Source organism: Rattus rattus, chromosome 8 (genome assembly GCF_011064425.1).
Source record: "Rattus rattus isolate New Zealand chromosome 8, Rrattus_CSIRO_v1, whole genome shotgun sequence".
Classification (NCBI taxonomy): Eukaryota; Metazoa; Chordata; class Mammalia; order Rodentia; family Muridae; genus Rattus; species Rattus rattus.
The window spans coordinates 27588742-27613253 of record NC_046161.1 but is presented as its reverse complement, the minus strand read 5'-3'; the positions used below and the strand labels follow the sequence as shown (position 1 = coordinate 27613253).

General features: G+C 44.3%; 1 protein-coding gene across 1 annotated transcript in view; it reads left to right on the top strand.

The window, feature by feature from the left end:
• Positions 1 to 609: 609 nt before the first annotated feature.
• The window catches only part of Barx2 (BARX homeobox 2), a 75337-nt gene continuing 51434 nt past the window's right edge, over positions 610 to 24512 (top strand). Inside the window, exon 1 of the mRNA XM_032911149.1 lies at positions 610 to 819. Coding sequence (XP_032767040.1) covers positions 633 to 819 — 187 coding nt within the window. The 5' untranslated portion in view covers positions 610 to 632. The remainder of the gene's footprint in view (positions 820 to 24512) is intronic.

Sequence of the window (24512 nt, the reverse complement as noted above, 5' to 3'; positions counted from 1 at the left end):
TCTGGATGAAGATGCCACTGCTTTGTGGCTAGAGGTGTGGACATAGCTGCCTACAGGGTTGCGGGGAGCCGGGAGCGGTGCCCCCTTTAGCTGGCTCTAGGCTGGGCAGTGTGGAGCGATGGGGCTTGGAAAAGTGGCGGCCGGACTCCTGAGCCGCCCGAGAAGGCGGCGCGCTCTGGCCGTACTGCGCGTGCACACACACGAGCGCGCGCGCACACCCCGTACACACACCTGGAGCTGGGGGAGGGCGAGAGGAGAACCGAGGCGAGTGTCTTAAAATAGAGAGCCAGCCCGGGGAGCGCTCGACTCTCGGGACGGCGGGAGGCAGCGAGCAAGAGCGGTAGGACCTTGGGTGCGCAGGTCAGCACCCCCGCCGCACGGGCGCGCAGGGGCGGGGTAGCAGCCGACGCCCCTCGGCTCGCGCTCCGCACCTGGCCCTGCAGGAAGTGCGCGCTGATTGACAGCTGCGGTGTCCCAAAAAGGCTGTAGTCAAAGATGCTGCTCGGCGGGTGGGTGTAGACGCAGCAGGCGCGCCTGTGCCCTCTCTGCTTCGCGCGCCTCCCCGGGCCCCGCCGCCCCTCTGGCTGCCGAGGAGCGGGGCTCAGGTCGCCAGGCTCCGGTCCCGGCTCACCATGCACTGCCACGCGGAACTGAGGCTGAGCTCACCCGGCCAGCTCAAAGCAGCCAGGAGGCGCTACAAGACTTTCATGATCGATGAGATCCTCTCCAAGGAGACCTGCGACTACTTTGAGAAACTTTCCCTCTACTCTGTGTGCCCATCGCTGGTGGTGCGACCCAAGCCCCTGCACTCTTGTACCGGTAAGACAATCGCTGGGAGATATAGTGGGCTGTTGTACTTTTGACCGCGTGCGGTCGCCTTTGCTTTCCAACCCGAGAGCGAGAGGGACCAAGGGATTCTTTCCCTGCGTTCTTGCGAGAACAGACTGGCCAGCCGAGGACATTCAAAAGCGTTTGAAGACCCGCCGGGCAGGTACTGCTCCCTGGATGGGAGTTAAGACCAAGTGGCTGTTGGAGTGGGACACCAATGTAACGTAACTGTCCCTGCTTCTTGGAGAAATCTCCCTCCTCCCTGGCACTACTGGGGGTTGGGGCGTTTAGTGAGAAACTTCAAACATTTCAACAGATTCAGTGCCTAGGTGGTTTCAAGCAGTGAGCCTGTTCTTTTCAACTTGAATTTGGTGGTCTCATCTTTCACCTAGAGCTGGGTTGCCCAGCCTCTTCTGTAATTTTACAGGTAAATCAGTTCCCTGGGCTTCAAAATAAACTTGCGAATACATCAAACTTTACTTAAAATGATTGCCCTCGGGAAAGTAGTTTTGCCCTCTGCTGAGTTTTGACACAAGCAGAGAGGATGAACTCTTTGTTTGTCTTAAGTGACTAAAACCAACACTAGTAAGAGAAAACAAAACAAAACAAAGCAAAAACAAAACAAACAAACAAACAAACAAAACCCTCTCAAACCTGGTTTCCTCTGTCCACAAAAACTAGACTAATAGGAAGGAGACAGAGAATTTAGTTGCTACATTGGAAAAGTAGCTATGTGGAAAATCAATCGAAAGGCATTTAAAGCAGAGCGTACATTAAGAGAAGGTCTGGGTTTCAAAGTCCCTTGACCTCATCGAGATCAGGCTACAAAAAAAAAAAAAAAAAAACAACAACAACAACAAAAAAAAAAACCCATAGGTGTAGCTAAAGACAGTTGGAGAAAAAAAATTATTTTCAAAGACGTTCTTGACCATGCTTTCCACTAAAAGCACACATTTGGTGCTTTGGGCCTTTGATTCCATGCTCGATGTATGGCCGCCGTGAAGTAAGCTCACGAAATTCAACTCTGAAAAACGGTTGTGTGTGCTCTCTGCAGTGGCCCTCAAAGGCTTCTTTTTGGAACTTTCGGGATAAAAGGCTGCTAAATGTAATACTTGGACTACTATTTCTTCCTTGGCTCTGTTGACAGTCCAGCTAAGCCAGTCAGTCACTAAATCTAAATAATAAATATGACGAGAGGTTTTCCCAAAAAACCAAGTTATTCCTGCCTTTGGCCATAAAATGAATATTACACTTCTTGTCAGCAAGGTAGTTTTAGACCTGGTATCCCATAACCGTCCTTGTAATACTCAGTTTTACAAACAAGCAAATAAGATATACATTAAAGACATTTGAGGAGCGAGATAGATACTTACCCTGTTGGCATTTCGTCTGCTATAGGAAGAGCCTCGGATGAGTCGTCTGCGAATGTGTTAGGCTGGGAGAACATTTGCCACAACAATACAGATCCCAGTGAGGGTCCTCACCCACCCTGTGACAATTCTCGATGTGCCTAGTTCAGTCACTACCCAGAAGATAGGCTCCGGGAATGAAAGCTCAGCTCCTGAGGACCCAGGACCCATTTAGTACCTGCTGACTCTCAGGGGCTTTGCTGTAATTCTAAGGTGGCCTCTTCTCATGGCTTGTGGGAGTCACAGAATTGGGCCGTGTGAGAAAACATGCTGGAAGAAAGAGAGGAGGAAAAAGGCCCAGAAAGTTGTCATGTAGTCAGTCTAGGCTAGTCCCATGATTTATGGAACCTCGCTGTGGGAAATAAAACAGGCACTCTGCAATGATTCAAAGGCAGTTTTGTGGGTGTTAAAGGTGAGCTGACATGGTCACAGGCTTGTCCTGTGTTCCTAGAAGTCCTTGGTTTGTGGCAGAAGTGGTTATTGGTGGTGGTTTCCTTGCCTTCTTTTTCCATTCTTCCCCCTGGATCGTTTCTTTCAAAATGTGCTTGATTTGCTCTAGTTGAGACCTAAAATATAGAAAGTAGGATTTGCTAGTGGAATTAAACTCATAAAAACTGGCTACAATAGTTGATACTTCCAGATCGTAAACGTTCAGTGGGTTTACGGTTACAGAGAAAGCCTTCGGTGCATGAGATCATAGGGAGCCCATTAGAGACTGCTGCCGGGTCTCATGCTTTCAAAGCGTTCTTGTTCTTTATAACTGTCCAAAGCCAGGGTCAAAAAAAAAGAAATTTTAGCTAGGACAGCTCCAATCTTTTAAAAATTAATTAAAAATTAAAAAAATATTAGTTGCTGGCAACTATGGCGAAACCGTAATATATTTTTCTGGATAGAGGCGGATATCCAGCACGTGGAACGGAAGCAGTATATGATAAATTCAAAACAAGTGAAAATTTACACTGGATTTAAAGTTGCACATTCTCTCTCTCTCTCTCTCTCTCTCTCTCTCTCTCTCTCTCTCTCTCCTCTCTTTTTCTTTGCACAACTCCACCAGCTTAAATAACTGTGACAGAAGTGAACTTGGTCAGGCAAAAATACTGAAAACTAAGATTAAAATTTTCTCCACAATTTCCTTCCCCACTGACCAGCGTGTTCAGGAAGCACACAGGTGAAGTAAGGGTGGAACAAAAGCCACATTTAGAAGACTTCCACCTAATTAAGCAGCCCGTGTTGCTAGATTTAGTAATCCAAGTGGCAATGCATGATATCAAATCTCCCCAGGCAGGAGAGTGTGTATTTAAGTAAACAGAGGGATGGAAATCTTTTTCATTAGTCAGATAATCACCTGGCAGTAATTCATTACTAAACATTTTCCCCTTCATGGAATACTCATCATCAGAAAAGTATTGTTCACTTTAACGGGCCTTCGTCGAAATCACAACAGTTTTAACTCTTACAGAGTGGTTTCTAAATGTTTTTATTGCCCAGGAGTTTCTCCTGAATCTCCTTAATACATACCAAGAAGAAGAAAAGCCAAACTAAAGGAAAGTTTATCATTAAATTAAAAAACAAAACAAACCAACAACCTTCATGTCGTCAGTGAGGTATAGATTTTTTTTTTTTTTTTTTACTTAATGAGCGTGTGACTCGTAAGTTTTGTCTTTAAATCTGATGACAGTAATCCTCCTACAGAATCAAAACAGATTGCCAGTTGGAAGTCAGAAACCTTGTCTTGAATATTAGAATGGTGTCAGTGAGTGAACATTTACCCAAACGAGGTATACTCTATGATTTCATAAACACAGCACAGCTTTTGGGGTGTTCTGATGTCATCTGTTTTGGGTAATCAGTCACCCCTTCAAAAGGGAATAGGAGTAACCAGAACCCCTCAAAAGGAGGGAAAGTCACCGAATAAAACTGACTCCTCACAATGGACTAGATGGCAAAGCCCTTTGATTCTTGGAAGCTTTGTCTTTATGCTTGAATCCTTTAGAAGTCGTCAGTTTCTAAATCTGAGGAGTGTTCAAAGGAATCAGGTAATTTGTTCCACAAACACAAGCACGCGACAGGTTACCCTAAAGGTTTTCCTGTGAGGTTATTGATAAACAAACCTACAGTATTACTTATAATTTATTGTTGCTCTTAGAGTGAGCTTAACGTTTCCGCATGCTCATCTGCGGGAAGAGGATACAGATATTTGGATGCTTTCTAACCTGCGACTTTTATTCTAGTAGAACCTGTACAGTTTAGCTCCTTTTCCTTTCTTGGGCAGGATGGTTCTATGGAGCTCCCAAGTGAAATCTCTATCTATCTGTCTGTCTGTCTGTCTGTCTGTCTATCTATCTATCTATCTATCTATCTATCTATCTATCTATCTATCTGTTGCAAAGTTACAGCATCACATTAATGTTTTGACATAGCTCAATCAAGTTTTTACACCCCCGTTCTCGTCAGGAGTCTCAGAAATCAGGAAGACTGTTGTATCGTGGTTACACACCCTGGATAAACTCCCTGGGTGCAGTCACACCCAGGGGACAGTCAACCAATTAAAAGGGGCATTTGGGACTGGGTGATTATCTTAGGAGGTGGCATTGAGAACATTTTATCCTCTGGTGGGTCCATGAGAAACGAGTTCTTTGGGGTGGTGGTGTCCTGGGGCACATTTATCAAAAGGACTGGGTGTCAAACCAGGAAAAAGTTAAATGGGGCCCAGACATGCATGACTCTATTGCCGTTGGGGAGAGAGAGAGAGAGAGAGAGAGAGAGAGAGAGAGAGAGAGAGAGAGAGAGAGAGAGAGAGAGAGCGCTTCATGAAGCTGGTTCCACCGAAACCCCCAAATCTCAGCTCTTTTATTTGGAGACCAAATCCCATAGCATATTGGGAACTTGAGAATTATCGCAGGCTTTTATGAGCAGTTACTCCGACTGCTCTCTCCTGCTCCCATTTGAAGGGTGAACCCATCGAGGGACACCCGGCTTCACCAGGCACTAGCTCAGAGTCAGAGTATATTCGGAGAGGAGCTGGTGACTTACCACCTCTTAAGTTTTACAGTTCTCTTTTTACATTGTGATGTGAGGGGTTCCTCGGGAATTGGCTTTAAGAGTTTATTGAATCGTTTACGAGCGCAGTCTTGCTGCTGCCGACTTTTCTAATCACAGATGGAAAAAGGATTAGAAATTTTGCTCAGAGTTAAAATTCCCCCACCAATGTCTGCAGTCCTTGACATGATTGGTTTTGGTAGTTTAATTAAACAAATATTTATATTTGCTTGGAGTGTGTGTGTGTGTGTGTGTGTGTGTGTGTGTGTGTGTGTTGTCCTATTTATCCTTTGGGATGGAAGACTAAATTCGTGATGCAAGCTTAGACAGTATAAAGTTAATTTTAACAGACTCAGTTTTGCACCACATTTCGTTGTACAGAGATAAAGGTGGCCTCTGAAGTCACTGTCTACAGAGAATAAACGGTTGCCGTGATTCTACCCAGATTCAGGCTAGGCACCTTAAGTCCCCTGGAACCTGCCCATCACTTAACATTTAACATTCATGGCAGGGGCAAGGGGCTGACGAGGTATCACATCCAAGGTGTTTGGAGGGTCTATCTCAGTCAACGCTCGCTTGGAGAGCTGCAGGAGCAGATGAAAGAGGAGATAGCTCAGACGGCCCAAACTTCATCTCTACTCGGCCTGTGGCCTTAGGTGGGAGTGGTGGGGTCAGCTCTCCCATGATCGCTTGTTCTGTCGAGGAGTGAAATTTGTAGTTTCTCTGCTGAGCCAGCTCACCAGCTCTTGACTGGAGTATGGTCGCAGGGCTGCAAGCCATCGGATGATACGAGATGCTCGCATCTTCTCCTAGGAAGTACTTGCTTGCCGCTTCACTTGGGTGGAGCAGCTATTTCTGGAGCGTCTCTTGAGATGAGCTCACAGCTGGATTAGTGGCCAGCATCCTCCTTTCCACCCATGAAGTTGCTAAAACCACAGGTGTTTACAGAATGCTCCCAGGGCATCCTGCTACAAGGGCACATGTGTCCTGGAAGCAGCAGGACGGGAGAAAAAGAAGACGAAGGGCTGAGGGAATTTCCAGGGGACTCACACACCAGCGCCCACTCTTTCAGCTGCCGCCGGAGAGCTGCAAATGGTGTCTCTCCACAGTAAGCGTGGCAGATACAGAGTCAGCATTAGGACTCATTAGGACTCTGATTAGGACCTTGCACCAACTTAATGGCATTACAAAATAAATACTCTCCGGGAGAGTGTTCATTTATTATTATTATTTTTCAAAACAGAATGTCTTTGTGAACTCTCAGGATTTAATTTATTTTTATTGCAATTTAATAATAGTTAGAGAGAAAAGTCTTGTTAAAATAAGTGCTCTAAATAAAAACACAGTTACTTTTCCATTACAGTGTCTAATTACTCATCCTTGCAAGAGTATTTTATATGGCAGTTTAAGTTCTTGAGCGTGGAAACTTGGCACTGGCGTGAGGAGGGAAGTCTTGCACCTCGATGGTCTCTGAAGGCCGTCTAATTATATTCCGGCTGCAGCTGAGTCTCGCGTCAACCCTGGAGAGGAGAGGGGACCCAAGTGTAGTTACTTAGGAGTTTCTGGTGTCTGAGTCCGGTTTAAATGGATTACCAGGAAGAGTAATCAAAAAGCTGCAGCTGATGTGGAAGCACATCTGAGACGGTCCCCGTCAGTCACCAGGAGGTGCTGATGTCAGGACTACTCGATAGGTCTGGCATGCAGCTCTGTATGTTTCCTGACTCCGCCACCGGCTAAGGGCACAAAGGTAAGAACAGCCATCCACAAAGGAAAGGTCAGACGCAGGTGAAGAAAATCCAGAGGTGATTGATCATAGACATGAAATATGTCACTAGTCTAGGCAGATCATAGATCTTCTATTTATTTTTATTTAGGACTAGGCTTCACTTTGTATTCTATATTAGATTGGATCTATAGATGTTTAGTCCAAGCCCACATCAAATTCCTGGGGAAGATAGATCTGTTCCACTGTGCCTGCTCAAAGTACTTTTGTTTCTTTGAGACAGGGTCTTACTGGGTAGCCCTGGCTAGATTGGAACTCCATTTGTAGACGCTGCTGATCTTAAACTCACAGGGATCTGCCTGCCTCTGCCTCCGGAGTGCTGGGATTAAAGGCGTGTGCCACCACTCCCAGATTCAAAATACTTTATGACTTTTCATAACGAATGACTTAGTTCTTTGAGAACTGTGATTGCCTTTCCATTTGCATATTCAAGAGCCTATAGCCCTTGGGAGAAATGGAATTGTCTCTGGACTAGGGTAACTTAGGAAGGTTTGGCTATATTTCCACTCCGGGAAATCCTTGGGCATGGTAAGTCCCTGTCATTCTCCACCACCTTGTTCTTTGGAGCTTCCTTCACTCTGTGACATAACCATCGCTGAGATTCAAGTTAATGATCCTGTCACAAATAAGGTGGCAGTCACCCCTGGATTGAGGTTTAGTTTTGATAATACCTTGGGTTGCTGACTGCCCTTGTCCTGAATGGACACCAGGAACAGTATGGCTCCTTATCTTGTGGAACTAGCTTGATTAAGCAAGAGGCGTTACAAAGAGTCCTCTCTCTGAGTCTTGCAGTGGTCATGCAGAGAAGACTTGAGAGGAATGACAGAACCACGTTGTGTTCAACCTCCCTACTCACAAGCAGAAGCGCAGCAGCAATGCTGGTGTGTGTTAGCTTTCTCCTTCCCTGGCGGATCCAATCACCTGATGAAACCTGTCAGGTTTGGCGGCAAGCATCTCTATTTACTAATTCATCCAGCTGGCCCCATAATTGTGTGTGTGTGTGTGTGTGTGTGTGTGTGTGTGTGTGTGTGTGAGAGAGAGAGAGAGAGAGAGAGAGAGAGAGAGAGAGATGTTCCAGCACTAGAATAATGACTCTTAAAATCAGCTCTAGGAACGTGAGAACTTAAGTCACATTACCAGTGGTGCAGGAAACTGTTCATGGAAGTGAAGGATTTGATGGCCAGTGAAACGCAGGGATTCTCAGTCTCACTCAGCCACAGGGTAGGCAAAGCGGAGGATCTGGCCACCTCAGTTGAGAACAGAGCTGTAGAGACATAGACCTCCTCAAACCCCAAATGCTGATGGTTAGAGAGTTGTTTAGTCCGATGACTTTGGGAGGATGTTCAGATTTTGTTTCTTGGTAGAGGGATCGAACCTGGGGGCTTGGCTCAGGCTGAGCTGGGATTCCTGTTCAGGTTACATCCCTGTGGAGAAGAGTCGGCAGCTCCTGGCAGTGCACTCTTTGATGCAGTGCCTTGGGAAGTCGTGCCTTGAGGAGTCAGTCATAGTAGATGTGCAACAGGGACACAGATAAGAACCTTGCTCGTCTCTGCGTCCTTTAGATTCGGGAAAATTAAAAATAAACAAACAACCCAACCAGCCTTTCGGGGAATAAAATAACATGTGCTGTAATTGTGCAATAAACTTTATGTAGTAATTAAAAACTAAATGAACCAACTGTACTTGTGTCAACATGGATCGTCTTCTGCAAAAAGCAGGCTGGGGAATCAAGCTGTAGATTGATGTGTATAGTCCAATGCTTTACAGAGTGAGTGAAAACATTCAGGCTGGTACAGGGTGCTAGCAGGCAGGAAGATAGAAGTGGGGATAGGTTCCCTCCATATTTTTATTTTCTTATGTAATTATTTATCATTAAAAAAAAAGGCCTGTGGTGACTCAGTCTAAGCATTACAAATCTGTCACCTGGCCGTGGGTTCACAGATGTTCACAGTATTATTCTTTGCATTTCTCTGTGTAGTTGAAACTTTTCATAACATAAACAGTGAAAAGCGATAGGATAAGGGACCACACATGTCCATGAAACTCTTAATCTTGTGGAACTTTTGATGGCTTTCTCGGTAGCTTTTCCCTCCTGAGACAAAATCTTGTCAGTTTCGCAGTGGGGACACAGGGTCACTTAACAGCCAATGTGGCTTCTGAAGCTGGGTTTTGGGTCCCCCCTCCACCTCCCCAACCTGGTTGACAGCATTATTTCTTGATACAGTAACTGCCCTACCTCTATCAATGAATTGGCATTCAATCAAAGAACCTCTGAGCTCTGGAAGGAATTATTACAACTCTTACTCTTAACTGTTGCTCCTGGCTAATATGTATCAACAATTATATAAATCTGAATTATTAGAAATTCTTATTCCTAACAATGCTTAAAGTCATATCAAACTGCCTTTGCATTGCATCTTAATTTTATAAATCTTTGCTGATATGGTGATATGCTGCCCTTGGCGATTGGCCAGTGGCTCATTGGTCCTGATTTTTTACTTTTGAAAAATTGTCAAGGAGCGTTGAGATTAAATATCAAAGAGTGTAATGTTAAATTGTAGTTTCTTCAGTGAGGGGGGAATGATGCTATTGGCACATCGTATACATTTTCTTTATATTTTGTAGCCATCTAAAATTTTAACTTAAAGACTGCTCAACGTGTGGTGTCAGGAATTGTTGCAAAGGATGAAGGTAACCATGGTGATCTCCAGAGAGATGTCTGTTACCAGTAATAAGCGGTCATCTTGTTGTTTAGAGGTGCTAATCTCAGTGACATTACTCTGCAATGACAAGTTTAGTGGCAGCTGCTTTATTCCGCTATCTTAACAGTCCAGACAGTTTAATTACCATTGCATGGTAGGTCTAATTTAGAAATACTGCATTTAGACACTTTGCCAAAAATATAGCCCTTCATGAGCCCTGCCCTCCTTTAAGTGAAACAGTTGGTACAACTGAATTGGCCAAAGCATCGCCCCCCCCAACCCCCGCCACCGCCCCATTCCCCAGACTACTCCTTCATGCCCAAACAAATATATGAGCAAAGATACATCTAATACCTCACAACATAGCAAGAAGCATGGGAACACTTCAATAGTAGTTCAATATATATATGAAGAAGCCATTGTAACGTACAGGGATTGGCTAAGGATAAGGAGGATGACTGAATTCCAAAGAGCTTCCAGGCAGCCATGTATATGTCTATGCGGGGGACATCATTCTGCAGGTTATGAAGGTCTGCACACTGGCATCCCATCTGATAGGTCTGCTTTTGAATCTTCATGTTGAAACTACCTGAAACAGGGCTAGAGGGGTGGGTGGCTCAGTGGTTAAGAGGACTCATTCTTTCATAGGACCAGAATACAGTTTGGTACCCATATCCAGCAGCTCACAACTTCCTGTAAATCCAGCTCCAGAGGATTTGATGTGTGTGTGTGTGTGTGTGTGTGTGTGTGTGTGTGTGTAAATGGGAAATAAAAACAAATCTTTAAACAGGTGTCATTGAGAAGACCATGGTGGTGGATTCCCTCAATCTCACCATAGGCACATAAAGTTTTGTGAGTCTCTGGCCACTTAGGTCTACACAGCAAGACTTAGTCAACATTACCCCATCTCAGAAAACACATCATCAAACAGAAAAAGTTGAAATGTGTGATATTCAGGGTTTCACTGAGGGGTAGAAAAGGAATTTTATCTAAGTTACTTCCTTTCCATGATTAAAATATTTTATTGAAAAAACTTGGTACGTCACCTCTGAGGAGATTTTATCTGGAGAGTGTTGTTGATTCTGTTTTTCCTAGAGATCATGGTAACTCGTGAATGCCCCTAGCTCATCAGACGGCTGGGGTTAATGGAAGGTCATTTTCCAAGTTGTCTGTTCGGATCATAGTGTGACAGATCACTAGAGGACTAGCTGTGGGCTTTTTTTTTTTTTTTTAAACTGGAATATTCTGCCTTTGATACTTGGACCAACAATGTGTTTGGCTGTTTGGGGTGCTGGAAAAATAAAAGGTAGCTGTGTGCCAGGCTCCGAGCTAAGAAGCTGTAGAGCATTAGGGTAATTAAACTGAACGGAGACCCTGTATGAAGTCGTTCCCATTACCTCTGTTTAAGAAAATGCCCGGTAAGTGTCAGACTTGAGATCGGACCGTGTGTCTCTTTCAATGTAAAGTTATACTCGTGTGATTACTAGGTATATAAATTAGAATTCAGATCTGTCCCCTTTTATGCAGGCTTGGTAATAATTTGTGTGTGTGTGTGTGTGTGTGTGTGTGTGTGTGTGTGTGTGTGTAACACAAACATCAAAGCCAATATTTCTTGTGATTGAGGTTTTCAATGACTCCAGAAAACTTGGGTCAGGCAATGGGATTTGAGGTGGGAAATGGCATATGTGATCATTGGGAGGTTTCAGATCTGTTATCATCTGCTTCTGTGACTCATAGCCGCTGAGTCCCCTGGGCATCCGTGAGGTGTGATTCATTGAGTAAAGCTGTTTACAGAAGATTCAAGGGTGGGATCTTCAGTTCCTCATTGTTTTTTTTTCCTCCTTCTTAAGAACTGGATAGAAAATGCTTAACAACGTGAGTACAGTCTCCACTTAGTCCCATTTTAATTGACACACACGTGGAGGAGTGTGGTGTGACAATTTAAAATGCCACGCAGGGTCTGATGATCCAAACCTGCAGTTACCATTTCCATGTACTTGAACACATCTCGCTTCTCCGTGTTTTGAGCTTCAGCTAGTCGCCTACAGCATATGTCAGAGACTGTTGGAAACGGCAGATTCCCCACTGTAATAGAGAATACTTTCCATCTGACCAGGCTTTATTTTTTTTTTTTTTCTTTTTTTCGGAGCTGGGGACCAAACCCAGGGCCTTGCGCTTGCTAGGCAAGCGCTCTACCGCTGAGCTAAATCCCCAACCCCCTGACCAGGCTTTATTTATACACAATGTCCGTTTCCCCCTTCTTTCTCTCTTTATTTGTTTTTAGTTTCCAGTCAACTCGCATAATTTGTCTTTCTTTGCCTGGGTTATTTTACTTCATATAATTAATTAAACGAATTATTTAATTCACTTTGTATCCCAAGATTGGCACCCTGTCTCCTTCCAGTACCACCCTCACACAGATTCTCCCCTCATATTTAAAAATAATCAATCTTAATTTATTTATGAGGGTGTAGTGTTCTGGTACGAGGGCACCAGATACTCTGGAACTGGAATTACAGATGGTTGAAAGCTGCCAAGCAGGGACTAGGAATTGAACCCAGGTCCTCTGGAAGAGCAGCCAGTGCTCTTAACCACTAAGCTATCTCTCCAGCCCAACACTCTTTGTTTTTAAAAGATCTCTTGGACACTGAAGCATGGGAATCACTGGATTGGGGGTAACTGTTTAAGGGTAAGATAGGTGTAACTTGTGTCCCATGCTTACAGGCACATGGAACCATGTAGTGGAGGTGTACTGTGTATGGGTTTTGAGTTAGACAGTCCTGAGTTTGTCTGTACTTTATTGTCTGTGTGACCTTAGGCAAACCACTTTAACCTCTCTGACACTCAATTTCCTCATCCATAAAATGGAGATAATAATGACTACACAATAAGGTTAGTCGCTTAGCCTAAATAAAAGAGTGTTTATAAAGCTATTAAGTCCAGTTCCTGGAAACAAAGCACCCAGTAATTGATAGCTTCTATTAAAAATAATTATCTTATAAAAAAGAATGCCTTCTCAGTCGATTGAGGCACAGCCCTTTAGGGAAAGATCACAATTATTTGTGAATTAAACTCAAACAAAATTAACTCTCTCTCAGAAAACCCCCAGTTTCCTCTAGGCATCCTTCGGATTATGTCACTGTGCTGGATGCCTTTTAAGGCACCGTGGGTGGTCTCTGAGTAGTTTGAGTTCAAGTCCTCTGGCTAGGTCTGCTTCACCCCTCTCGCCCCATTCTGTTCTACAATGGGAACTGGAGTTTTATAAGTTTAAATGGGGGTTGCAAGTCGGGTCAACACTGCAGCCTCACAAAATGATCTTTGTTGCTCTCTCTTCCATAAGGGTTTTTGTGGGATTAATTACCCATAGGAAACGTTTCCTCACACAGGTGTTAGGAGCTCAGGAAATGAATTAGAAAAATAGAAGAACTTCTCAAGGAGTTGGTTTCTTTTTTTCCATGAGAGTAGAGTTTAGCGACCGTTTTTTTTAGAGGAGGGTGAGAGTTTGTGTTCTTTCATTTCAGAGTACCAAGGAGGGACTAACTTGACAGAGACCTATTTTTGGTAACTAGATGGCTTGGAAGAAAGTAGCAGTTTGAGGGCAAAGCGCTCTCCTGATTTATTTCTGAGTCTGTGATTTGGGGCGCATTCTATAAGGAGCCCCATCTTATAACTTTGAATTGGAGAATGCATTGGAAGGACATCCGGAATAAGAGTCTTTTAACATGGATCTCTCTCGAATTGTATCTCAGAAGATTATTAGTATCTTGAAAAGTCTTTTGTATCTGCTGGGGATACTTTATTTGGTGGTTCCCTGTGGTGTGAGAAAAGTCCCCCGATGATTGATGATCGGTTCCAACTCCCATGGCACAGAGGAAGCCCTGTGTACGCTGGGCAGCGCATCTGTCCAACTGCTCAAATGTTGAGTCCTATAAGCAAGATCCAGTGTCTTCTTCCACATTCACGATGGCCGGGGCTGGGCAGGAGGGAGCAAGAGGGCAGTATGACATGGTGTGCCATCATGGCAAGTTTGGATGGAGTTGGTGAGGAGAATGGTGGAGTCTCTGAAGGTTCTTCAGCCATAGTCTGTGTTTTGACTGAGACAAGGTTCAGTCGAACTTAGGGATCTATAGCAGCTTGTTGGAAATATTCTGAGACTTGTGGATCCAGGTGTGTGTGTGTGTGTGTGTGTGTGTGTGTGTGTGTGTGTGTGTGTGTTCCCATGGGAGGATAGTAGGCAGGAATGGGGTGATGGGTAGAAGAGGAATGCAGACAAATGGAAAAAAGTCAGGCGTGAGGAAAGAAGCCAGCGGACAGCAGCAGGGTCCCGAGTTGCTTGTTCACCACCTGCTGCCCTCAGGAGGGAAACAAATGTTAAAAAGAAGACTGCAATACTGCGTGTTTGGGGACAGCCCTGTGAAGACGTGCTGCTTTCAAAGGCGTTCCTGCGAACTCACAGCAGCCACTGACTTATGATGGGGCAATAGCCTGCCCAGCCACACATGTAGCCTAGTTATTGCACACATTAATGATGCCTTAAAAAGTGTCATCATCCTGGATCACGGAAGATCCTTATGCCCGTCTTCTAACACTGCTGTGGTATTCATGCAGCGCCATACAGGAAACCGTGTACCTGATGAACAGAGAGCAGTGTGCAAGCAAAGATCAAGGTGTGAATCCTGCCCAAACCACCTTTCTTCCTGAGCTGGAGACGAAACTCAGTGGCAGAGTGCTTGCCTAGCATCTGTGAAGCCCTGGGTCTACCTGTAGCATTAACCAAACCAAAATAAACTACACCCCCATGCCTGTTTTCTGTGGACCTTCCCTGACTGTAATGTTTGAACACTTTGTAGTCTATTATTCATAAAGCAAGCCCCATCTTCCCATGGTGTTAGGAAGGAATGACTGATTAAGGAATATTAATTCAGTTCTGAAAAGATAGAATCATAATAAGCAGATGGGAAGCTAAATGATCCTTGGAATGCTATACATTGCTGTGTTCTGTAGGCAAGTGGGTGTAAGGGCTGGCCAAATCTGGTCCACCGTCTATTTTTTGATACTGTGAGCTAAGAATAGTTTTTACATTTATAAATAGTCATAGAGACGGCAATAGAATATTTCATAATCTGTGGAAAAATATGAAATCCAACTAGTACATAAAATGCATAAAAATGTCACTGGAGCTTAACCGTGCACCGTGCACTCTGGTTTCCAGATCATGTGTGGCGTCTCTCGTGATGATCAGCAGAGGCAGGTAGAATAGAGACAGTGTGGCTCAGAAAAGCCATACGTATTTATTTTCTAGAAAGTTTTGCCAGCCCTTGACACAGACGACTAGAAGAGGAGTTCCTAGTTGTGAAATAAGGTGGTTACTGATCCAAACATCTGACGTCATCCCGAGTCACACAAATACCTCTTTTGATCCAGCACGGGCCCTGGTGCTGCAGTCATACATCAACACGTGAAGGGCTGAAGGTGACAGTTTACTGGGGATCTTCACAAGGACTCTTAAAACTGAGATTAGGCTTGGGCTCTTAGGAGGACTTCCCAAAATATTCCAGAAACAATTTTAGAGTGAAAGAGAGATTAAAAAAAAAAAAAAAAAGCTGGGTAGTGGTGGTGCACACCTTTAATCCCAGTCCTTGGGAGGTAGAGGCAGGGGGGTCTCTGTGAGTCAGTCTGAGGACAGCCTGGTCTACAGAGCTAGTTTCAGGCAGCCAGGGCTACACAGAAAAACTTTGTCTTGAATTCTCTGCCCCCAATACTTACAATAAAGTGGTTGGAATTCAATAAATTAATTTTAGGCCTCTCCCTTTGCTGTTTCAACCCCCCACTGTTTGTCCTAGAGGGAATCTGGGGGTGACAAGTGAGGACAGGTTGGAGTGTCAACGTGACTGATGGCATCATCGAGATTTGGTGACGTTCATGTGCTTCTTAATTGCTTTTAACTTGTCATCTATCCCTAGAAATAATATTAACTACAAATAAAGGTTACGTAGCCGTTTACCACAGCCCTGACTGGAAAGAATGCAGAACAGACTGCCGCAGTTGACTGTGGTGGTCTAGCTTGCTGTGGAATGGATGTCTCTCTGTGCCTGTAGCTTTCCAAATGCCTAGGACAGGAGCTCCCAATTCTTTTTTTCAGGAAGGACGAAGTGTGACCTTCTAGCTCTCCTGGCTGTTCCCTTGCTTCTCTTTAGAACATTTCCTCGCAATGAGGCAGTCTTTGAGCAAAGCCCTTTAGGGAACGAGATGTGTCAAAGTAAGCTGATTTTCTATATGTGCCTCTGCCCTATAGGGTCAACCCAGATGCTAGGCTGGGAAGCTTCTAGATTTAGTCCTTACCAACAAACAGGAGCTGGGGAGTCATAAGGCCAGTTGATTTCACAGGAGTACATTATAGATTTCGGTGGGTAAAATTCTGTTCAGGACAGATTTTCTTAGCCACTCCTAGGTGAAGTTCATAAAATAATACAGCTGACAAGCATACGCCACAGCAGACACTTGTACATGCTTACCTGGATGTTTTATATGAGCTTACGTCATTCATCCCATCTGGAAGGAATAGAGTGGAGGAGAAGATGAAGTAACTCCAGGCTGGACAGTGATGCCCACATGGAGGGCAATCTCAGGTTTCTGCCATGCTAAGACAGGAAGGCCAAGCAAAACCCCCGAACCATATAGGGGTTAAAGGGACAGAGGACAAATTCACACCTTAACACACCGAGGACGTACTGCTAGATCTTGGCCATCTGAAAAATTCATTTTTAAAAATATGCTGTGTAGAAAAGAGTGGCTCCTCAGCAATACATGTATTTTGAATTTTTCCGTGTTCGAAAGGCCCATTGTATTTACTTGTGCATGTAAGTGTGAGTGGGTGGGTGTGTGCATGGGTGTGTGCTTCAGTGAAGGAGCGAAGGACAGAGGAGAGCTTGTTCTCTCAACTCTGAAGAGGCTGGGGATTGAGTTCAGGCGCCGTTTCCTGCTGAGGTGTCTCGGAGGCCCTTCTGCTTTTAGTTACATTGTTACTGGTTTGATTTGTATTGACTGATTTTAAAATTCTAGGATACACCAAGCTATCCCTAAAAAGATTTCTTCTGGCCCTCCTCCTCCTCCCCCCCCCCTCCCCTCCCCTCCTCCTCCCCCTCCCCCTCCCCCCCCCTCCTCCCTCTTCTCTTCTTTAGAGCCGTCCAGATCTCACACAGCTGAAGTCCTAGGAATGCATTTTATGCCAAATTTGCACAGCAAGTTAGTGACAGGGATGGATGCTGTTCCATTTTACCCGTCATGTCTTGCTAGTTAGGTGCTGCTCCAGGATGCAAATGATTAAATACATTTCAAGTCATTGTTTTGCTTTAAGGTTGAGCTAGGGCTGGGGCTCAGTGGTGGAGTGTGTGCCTGTCACATACAGGCCTTGGGTTCAATCCCGAGTGTGAGCACACAAACTCACAGACCAAGCAGGTCAAACGACTGATAGAATACAGATCAAGCCTCAAGAATGACAATCAAATGATCATTAAGATGCTCCTCAACCGCTGTGGAAAAGAGCATCTCTGCCTGATGTTTGTCCCCGTTAGAGGTCACCCGGGTCTCAGTGCTGTCATGACTGTGTTTCTCTGTAGTTTTGACATGCTTGGGTCCCTGTCCTGTGTTGACTCGCTTTGTTCGCTTTGGGTGTCATTCCAGTGTCATTCCTCCTTGCCGTTGTGTACTCACACATTCCCATTACACGTAGAGAGCAGAAATAAACCACACTTTACTTCCTCATGTCATTGAGGACTTCTGAAATGTTTCCTGATCTTATTTTTGTAGACATTGCTGCTTGAAGCTCCTTGTTAAATTTCCCTGCATCTCATGGTATTGAAGAGCCACTTAAATAAATTTCCCCTAAAGTTCACAGTCGCCAATGGCAATTCTATTTTGTTCCTTATATATAAAGATGTGATTTTAATTTGGGGCCCAGATTACCTATTAAACAAACTTACTTTTAGTTGGCTTACGGGTTAATTTTTTTTCCAGAATTGAATAATGATTCATTTCATTTTCTAAAAGTTTTTTTTTTCTTTTTTTTTTTTCGGAGCTGGGGACTGAACCCAGGGCCTTGCGCTTGCTAGGCAAGTGCTCTACCACTGAGCTAAATCCCCAACCCTTCATTTCATTTTCTAAAGTAAATCAAAGGCATTTATCATTTAAAAAGACTAGAATATGTATATTCAATAGTTAAGTCGTTTATATTTCGTAAAACGAATAAGCTTAAAATCTTAAACTGTGATCAAATGTGATACACTTTCTTCTGAAAACTGAGCATTAAATAAGTTTTTTTTTTCAGTGTAGGCAACAGACAACAACATTGCTGTCTACCGGGAAGATGGTCTCTGCATGACTCATTTAGGCTGGAATAAAGAAAATTTAATTTTTTCCACGTTTCCTCTCAGTTTTAAAAGGTAGACCCTAAAATCACTCTGGAATAATCTACAGAGTTGATGGGAAGTGCTGAGTTGGGGCAGACAGCCTATCCACTGGCCTGCTTTTACTGGAGAGGAGGGCATCACCCAGTGTAATGAAGTCACTTAGTCAAGATTCCCCAGGACCCTGCTGTGTGTCTTTTAAACGAGGCACCTCTTAAAACAGTCCTGTGAATCTGTCATTTTTAGTTTTCAAAGCCACAAGCTTCTTCATATACATGTATTGGTCTCTATGCGACTTCATCTGCATACTTAACATTATTTTGAAACATCAGTCGTCTACCACAATCTCTGACAGTTGGAGATGTGAGCATTACACCAAATCTTCTCTATACCGCTGTCTGTGCTGAGCCTGCAGGGGCTCTCGCCTGTCTCTGCTTCCTGATGGTGACAATATTTCCATTGTCTTGTGACTTGCCTGCCACCAATGGTATTCCAGACCAGCACTGAGCATGAAGGAGCCTGTTGTGTCAACAACAGGCCTCCCTAGACAGTTTGTCCACCCGCTGTGCAGGTGCTTTCCCACTTAAGGAAGCGGCAGCTTTTCGAGGGAGAGCTTCAGGAGGCCACTTGGATTAGCCTGGGTTAGTGCGAAGTGAGGGCCTCCATTTAGGGCTGGGTGTGAAGCTTTTCATGTTCTTGACGTCCCCTAGCTCTCTCTGTCACACCCAGGGGGCCACCTCCCACCCTCTACCCGTGCCCCCATCCTGAAATAGCCACAGTTCAGCATGGAAGAAATGCATTCCGTTAATCCTTTGCGAGCTAGCGCACGCTACATTTGCCAGGGGTGGGCTTTGCCTTTCTTCTCCTTGAGAAATCTCCACTTAAACGACAACATCAGAGGAAGGCAACTGGGCTTGGAACTGGCTCCGGGCACTCGGCTTCCAGCTCTGCCTCTCACTGGGCACACCCTGCCATGGTGCTTGAAGCGCCAAGATTAGCAGCATTTTTCTTCTTCAACGTTGCTTCTGGCCTCCATGGGCAGCAGGCATGCACAGGCTGTGACACATGTGCAGGCAAAACACTTTTGCGCGTGGCGTGGGGGTGGGGGGAGGATGCAGCACCATCTTTGCTCCTGGACTTCCTGCAGGCATTGAATGAGTAAAATGCCTCAAATCTGCAGAGAGCAAAACATTTCACCCCTGAAATAACTTTTTAAAAAATCAGCACGTACTTCCTTAGATTTCCACATGAGAAGGCCAGAGAACAAAGTGGGCGAGACATGAGGGGCCCTACTGATCGCTAGACCCATATACCGACAGCTTGAGCTTGGGTGGCACCAGCTCCTTTGGTCCACTCTGTTGGTGGGTCTCACGGATTCCTCTCTGCTAGGAAAGACAAACTTTCTTTGGGCAAAGGCCTGCCTTCTTCGCCCTTTGTTTCTAGCGCGGCAGTTCTCAACCTTCCTAATGCCGCGACCCTTTAATATAGTTCCTCGTGTTGTGGTACCCCCCTCCCCCCAAGCATACAATTATTTCCTTGCTACTTCATAACTGTGATTTTGCTGCCTTTATGAATCACAATGAAATATCTGACAGGCAGGCCCTCTGGTACTTGGCTCCTAGAGGGGTCGCGACCCACAGGTTGAGAACTCCTGCTGTAGCGCCTAGGCTGTCTTTTGGTACCTACAAGCGAAAATCCTAGACACCGTGGGGGAGGGGGGATCTCTGCTGTTTGTTTTGTAGTACTGGGGATCAAGGGAAGGGCTGGCCTTGGCTAGATAAGCACTCTCTCTCTGGGTTCTGTCCCCAGTCCTAACTGTGTGGACTTAAGCCTTGGTAAATTTGCCTGATGGTCTGTGTGGCCTTCTCTTTCTCACTGTGAACCATTTGTAGTTTCTCTTTCTGCCTTCTTGTCCCTGTGAATCGTTCCCAGGCCTTTACTCCTCTGGCCCTCCCCACAAATTCACTATTCATATGTTGCTCCCACTTTTTTAATTCTTCTTTTGGACCAAGTCCTTGCAACACGCAGCTGGAGCTGCTGTCTGGAATGTTCTGCTTCAACTTTAGAATCCTTAATATTTAAGGCCTTATTTATAGACATTAAAGTGTCTGCTGGCTGTGGTGTGTGTGTGTGTGTGTGTTTAAATTCTCTAAGTTCATTTTGATTGTATTTCATCCTGAGGGATAATAGTTCATTTCAAGTTAATCTACAAGACTAAAGTGTAACCTATTTGGGTGTGTGGGGGGGGCTGGGACGGGGGGGGGAATAGGAACGAAACGGCAGCTGTTAAGTGGCGCATAGCAACTCTTCACAACAGCTTAAACATGAAAAAGAAATTGGAGTAATAGAATATGTTGGAATTTGATGAGGGTACCGAGAGCTGCGGGATGTGGGATTTGAACTTATATACTATGTATGTCTCAGACCAGAACTCTTGAACCTTTACCCCCAGAGTGCCCTAGAAGCAAGGCTGGTAGAGCTGTCAGTGGGGGTAGTTACTCGTGGAACTTCATACACTGTCTCCATATCTAGTCTACTCCTTTCTTCTTAAGTTAAACTTCCATGGGAAAAGCAGCGTGGTTGATATCACCTTAATGTCCTATAAAGAATGACAGAACCCTTTAAAGCCTTCAGGGGCAAGATACTTCAAGAAACAGAGAAAAATAAAGCCCTCCTCGCCTAATGTGTGTAACTGCAATTAAGCATGGTTTTATGAGCGAGTCTGGCCTTTGCTGACAGATTGTGGAATATTCCCTGGGAAATTCATGGCATTATTTAAGAGCACTAACCCACTTGGAAATAAAATGATTAGTGAGCTCATTTGCTGCTTTTAACTCAGAGGAAATTGTCTGAGAGTTGCAGGGTTTAAAAAAAACATTTATTCAAAAATCAAATTTTGAATAAGTTAATAAAGAACTTATAGTATAGGCTGGGCTTCTCTACTCAGAAAAACCTCAAGTCCTAAAGGCACAAAACTATAAAGTTCTTTTTTTTCTTTTCTTTTTTTTCGGAACTGGGGACCGAACCCAGGGCCTTGCGCTTGCTAGGCAAGCGCTCTACCACTGAGCTATATCCCCAACCCCAACTTCAAAGTTTTAAGAAGTGATGTGACGCCCAAGCACTCGAAGACTGTGGAATAGTTCATGGGGCTCGAGAAATAGCTCTGAGGTTAAGAGCACTTGTTCTTCTGGAAGACCTGAGTTTAGTTCCAGACACCCCCATCAGGTGGCTTTAGCTGATGGTCAGGTCAGCTGTATCAGCTCCCTGCCCACTTCTAACCCCCAAGGCATCCACACTCATAATATGCAGGCAGAGAGACCCCAAACACACACATACGTAATAAATATGACAATAATAATGGGTGTTAAGGTACTTTAGATTTTGGATTTTGGGGTTAGGGATGCTCGACTGGTAAATTCTATGAAAATATTAAATTTGAAATACCTCTGGTCCCAAGCATTCTGGAGAAGGGACAGGTAACCCGGGGCTACGTGGAAGACCTTAGTGAATTGAATCTAACTCCAAAACGATGGAGTGGCAGGACTCCAGATTAAAACAATAAAAAGCGAATGGCCTTTATTATTTCAACTAAAACTTACAAAAGTAGAAGTACCTGACCCCAGGCCGAACTGTACAGGAGTAGAGCATTAGCATCAAAGTCCTCCCATTACTCTCACGGGAGATGCAGGCAAATGGGTCTGAAGAGACCATGCCAATGCTACCCGACAGATCCCGTGTTGGGAGGTGAGTGCTGAGGGGCATTGGGACTTAGAGCAGCTGGGGAAGGCAGCTTGGAAGCGGGGCCTGTGGGGTGAATAGGGTGGTTGGAAGGAGTGCTCCAGGAGAGGCGGGAGTTTTCTAAACCCAGGCTCTTTTCTTTCTGAATGGGATAACCAGTATAAACGAACATTTGTGGTGGGCGAGGCTCTCAATGCCTTTAGGGTAGTAAGTTTTTATTTTTTTTATCATTAGTCTTTATATAGTGTCACAAACGTCCTATATTAAAAAATACGAGTAGACTTTTAGTGATAACATAGCTGCAAATATGTATTTCCAAGGTATGTTTGTGAACTTGTATTAATACTTGTGGGACAATGTGACCCAGTGAATCAGGTGTGTGTTTGACTCCTTACTTACTGCTACTTCAGGAATTTGAAACATTTTTTTTCTATTTTTGACATGGGTGTCTTGGAGGGCCATGGTGTTATCTATGTATTTTGCTGAAACTACAGCTTTGTAGTTTACCAGGAGCAGAGAGGCTCACTGGACATATAGATTTAATTATAATTTTGTAATGAGCCTTAGAGCAGAGTTCTCAGCCTGTGGGTCACAACCCCCACAGATGTCACATATCAGATAATCCACGTGATGATTCACTGCAGTAGCAAAATTACAGTTACAAAGTAGAAATGAAAATAATTTTATGGTTGGGGTGACTTCAACATGAGGAACGGTATTAAAAGCTGGTAGCATCAGGAAGTTGAGAATCACTGCTCTAGAGTGACATGGATAGGTTATTTCTCTCTTAACTCCTCCCATCTTATATGGAGGTATCAGCCTCATTTCCAAAGACCTCGAGATTCTTACATGCCAACCAAGAAACAGAAAAATCCAAATTATGTGTCTATAGATTTTTAGGTGTTTCAAACAGAAGCTCAGTGAATGTTTTCTGATTTCAATTTGAGAATTCAAAAAATCCACAATTTATAACAAAAGAATTCGAATCCTAGTTGCAAGCTGGGATTAGGCCCAGTACTCAGGAGCAGAGACAGGCAGATCCTGAGTTCAAGGCCACCCAAGTCTATAAAGTGATTTCCAGAACAGCCAGGACTACACAGAGAAACCCTGTTTCAAACGAAGCAAAGCAAAGCAAAAACAAAATCCTAGTTGCAGCTGATGAATAAAAAATTCTGTATCATTGCTCTTTCTGTTGGAATTTGAGTAGTTTTGATTTTGAGTCACATAGCATTTGAAAATGTGAGGAATGCAGTTTAGAACCATTGATAAGAGCTGAGTGTGAGTCGGTTCCCATAGGACTGATTCTATATACAGCTGTGTTTCTCAGCCATATTGTAGCTCTTTGTATAAGTACACTATACTATTGTACAGGAAACTACCCGACTGTGATGAGGTGAGTGCAGGGGTCTGTTTAGTTATGAACTTGTTCTTTTATAACACAGTGGCTCAGAGAAAACGGTGTGCGCTACTTCATCTCCTTAAGCTACTATATAGGATTGTAATTCAAGTCCAGAGATACTGTCAAAGAGAGACGCATGGCCAGACTCATTACTCCATAATTTTAAAGAATATCATGATAGGTAGCTGTATGATGATCTTGTCTGTCAGCCCATGTTCATCCACATTAGCCCAGGAGTGTTACATTGTATCTTTCCCATAACCCCAATGCCTGGCCACATTAGCCTAGCAGTGTTACATTGTATCTTTTCCCAGCTCTGTAAACTTTATAGAGCTGTAGTTCATGACTTATTATTTGGCCCAGAGTGTGCAAGAAGGGGGCAGGAAAAGGCTTTAGAATGTTGTCTGGATGGGAGAACCAGAGCCGAATAACAAAGGATGAATAAAAATTAGCCAAGGAAATGAGATTATGAGGCAAAGCAGGAAGCATTCTGAGAAAAGAAAATACCACCAAAGGTGAAGTGACTTGAAGCAGCACATGCATTTGGGACTCTGGACAAATCCATGGAACTCAAAGTAAAGGGGCTGTGGTTGAAGGGGAGGGACCAGCTATGGGAACCTTCCTCGTGTAGACACTGGAGACTCACGGAATGGGAAAATTATGACTGGAGCTGTATTTGAGGAAAATCCTTTCTGGAAGATGGCCTTGACAAGGACAAGTGTGAAGATGGGCGACCCCATTTTGGAGGCATTTGCAGGCTCTTACCAATATTCTGGCAAGAGAGAAGGAGCCAGGGTAGCTCTTAACAAGAAGGAGAGAGATCAGGAGCCCGAGGAGAGACAGCTAGAGAGTTAAAAAGAAAGTCAGCAAAGTGTCAGGGCCCAGCTGGCTAAACCTGATGATACCTCCCACCCTGTAGTTCAGGATTCAGCAGCGCCAGAGGCTTGTAAAGATAGCAAACTCATGCTCTGGACTTAGAGATGTTACTTGAATCTAGCAATGGTGGCCGATGATAACAGTCTTAAGTCTTAATAGTATTAGCTCTACTTTATCATCCCCAGATTTTCCTAAAGTTTCCGTGACGCTGCCTTTGTTCCCAACCATTCCAATGAAATGGCACGTAAAGGTCATTGGCAACCACTGGAAAAAGAGACACTTGTTAGAATCGGGTACCAGTTAAGAAAACACAGTGCAGCATGACAGTCGAGC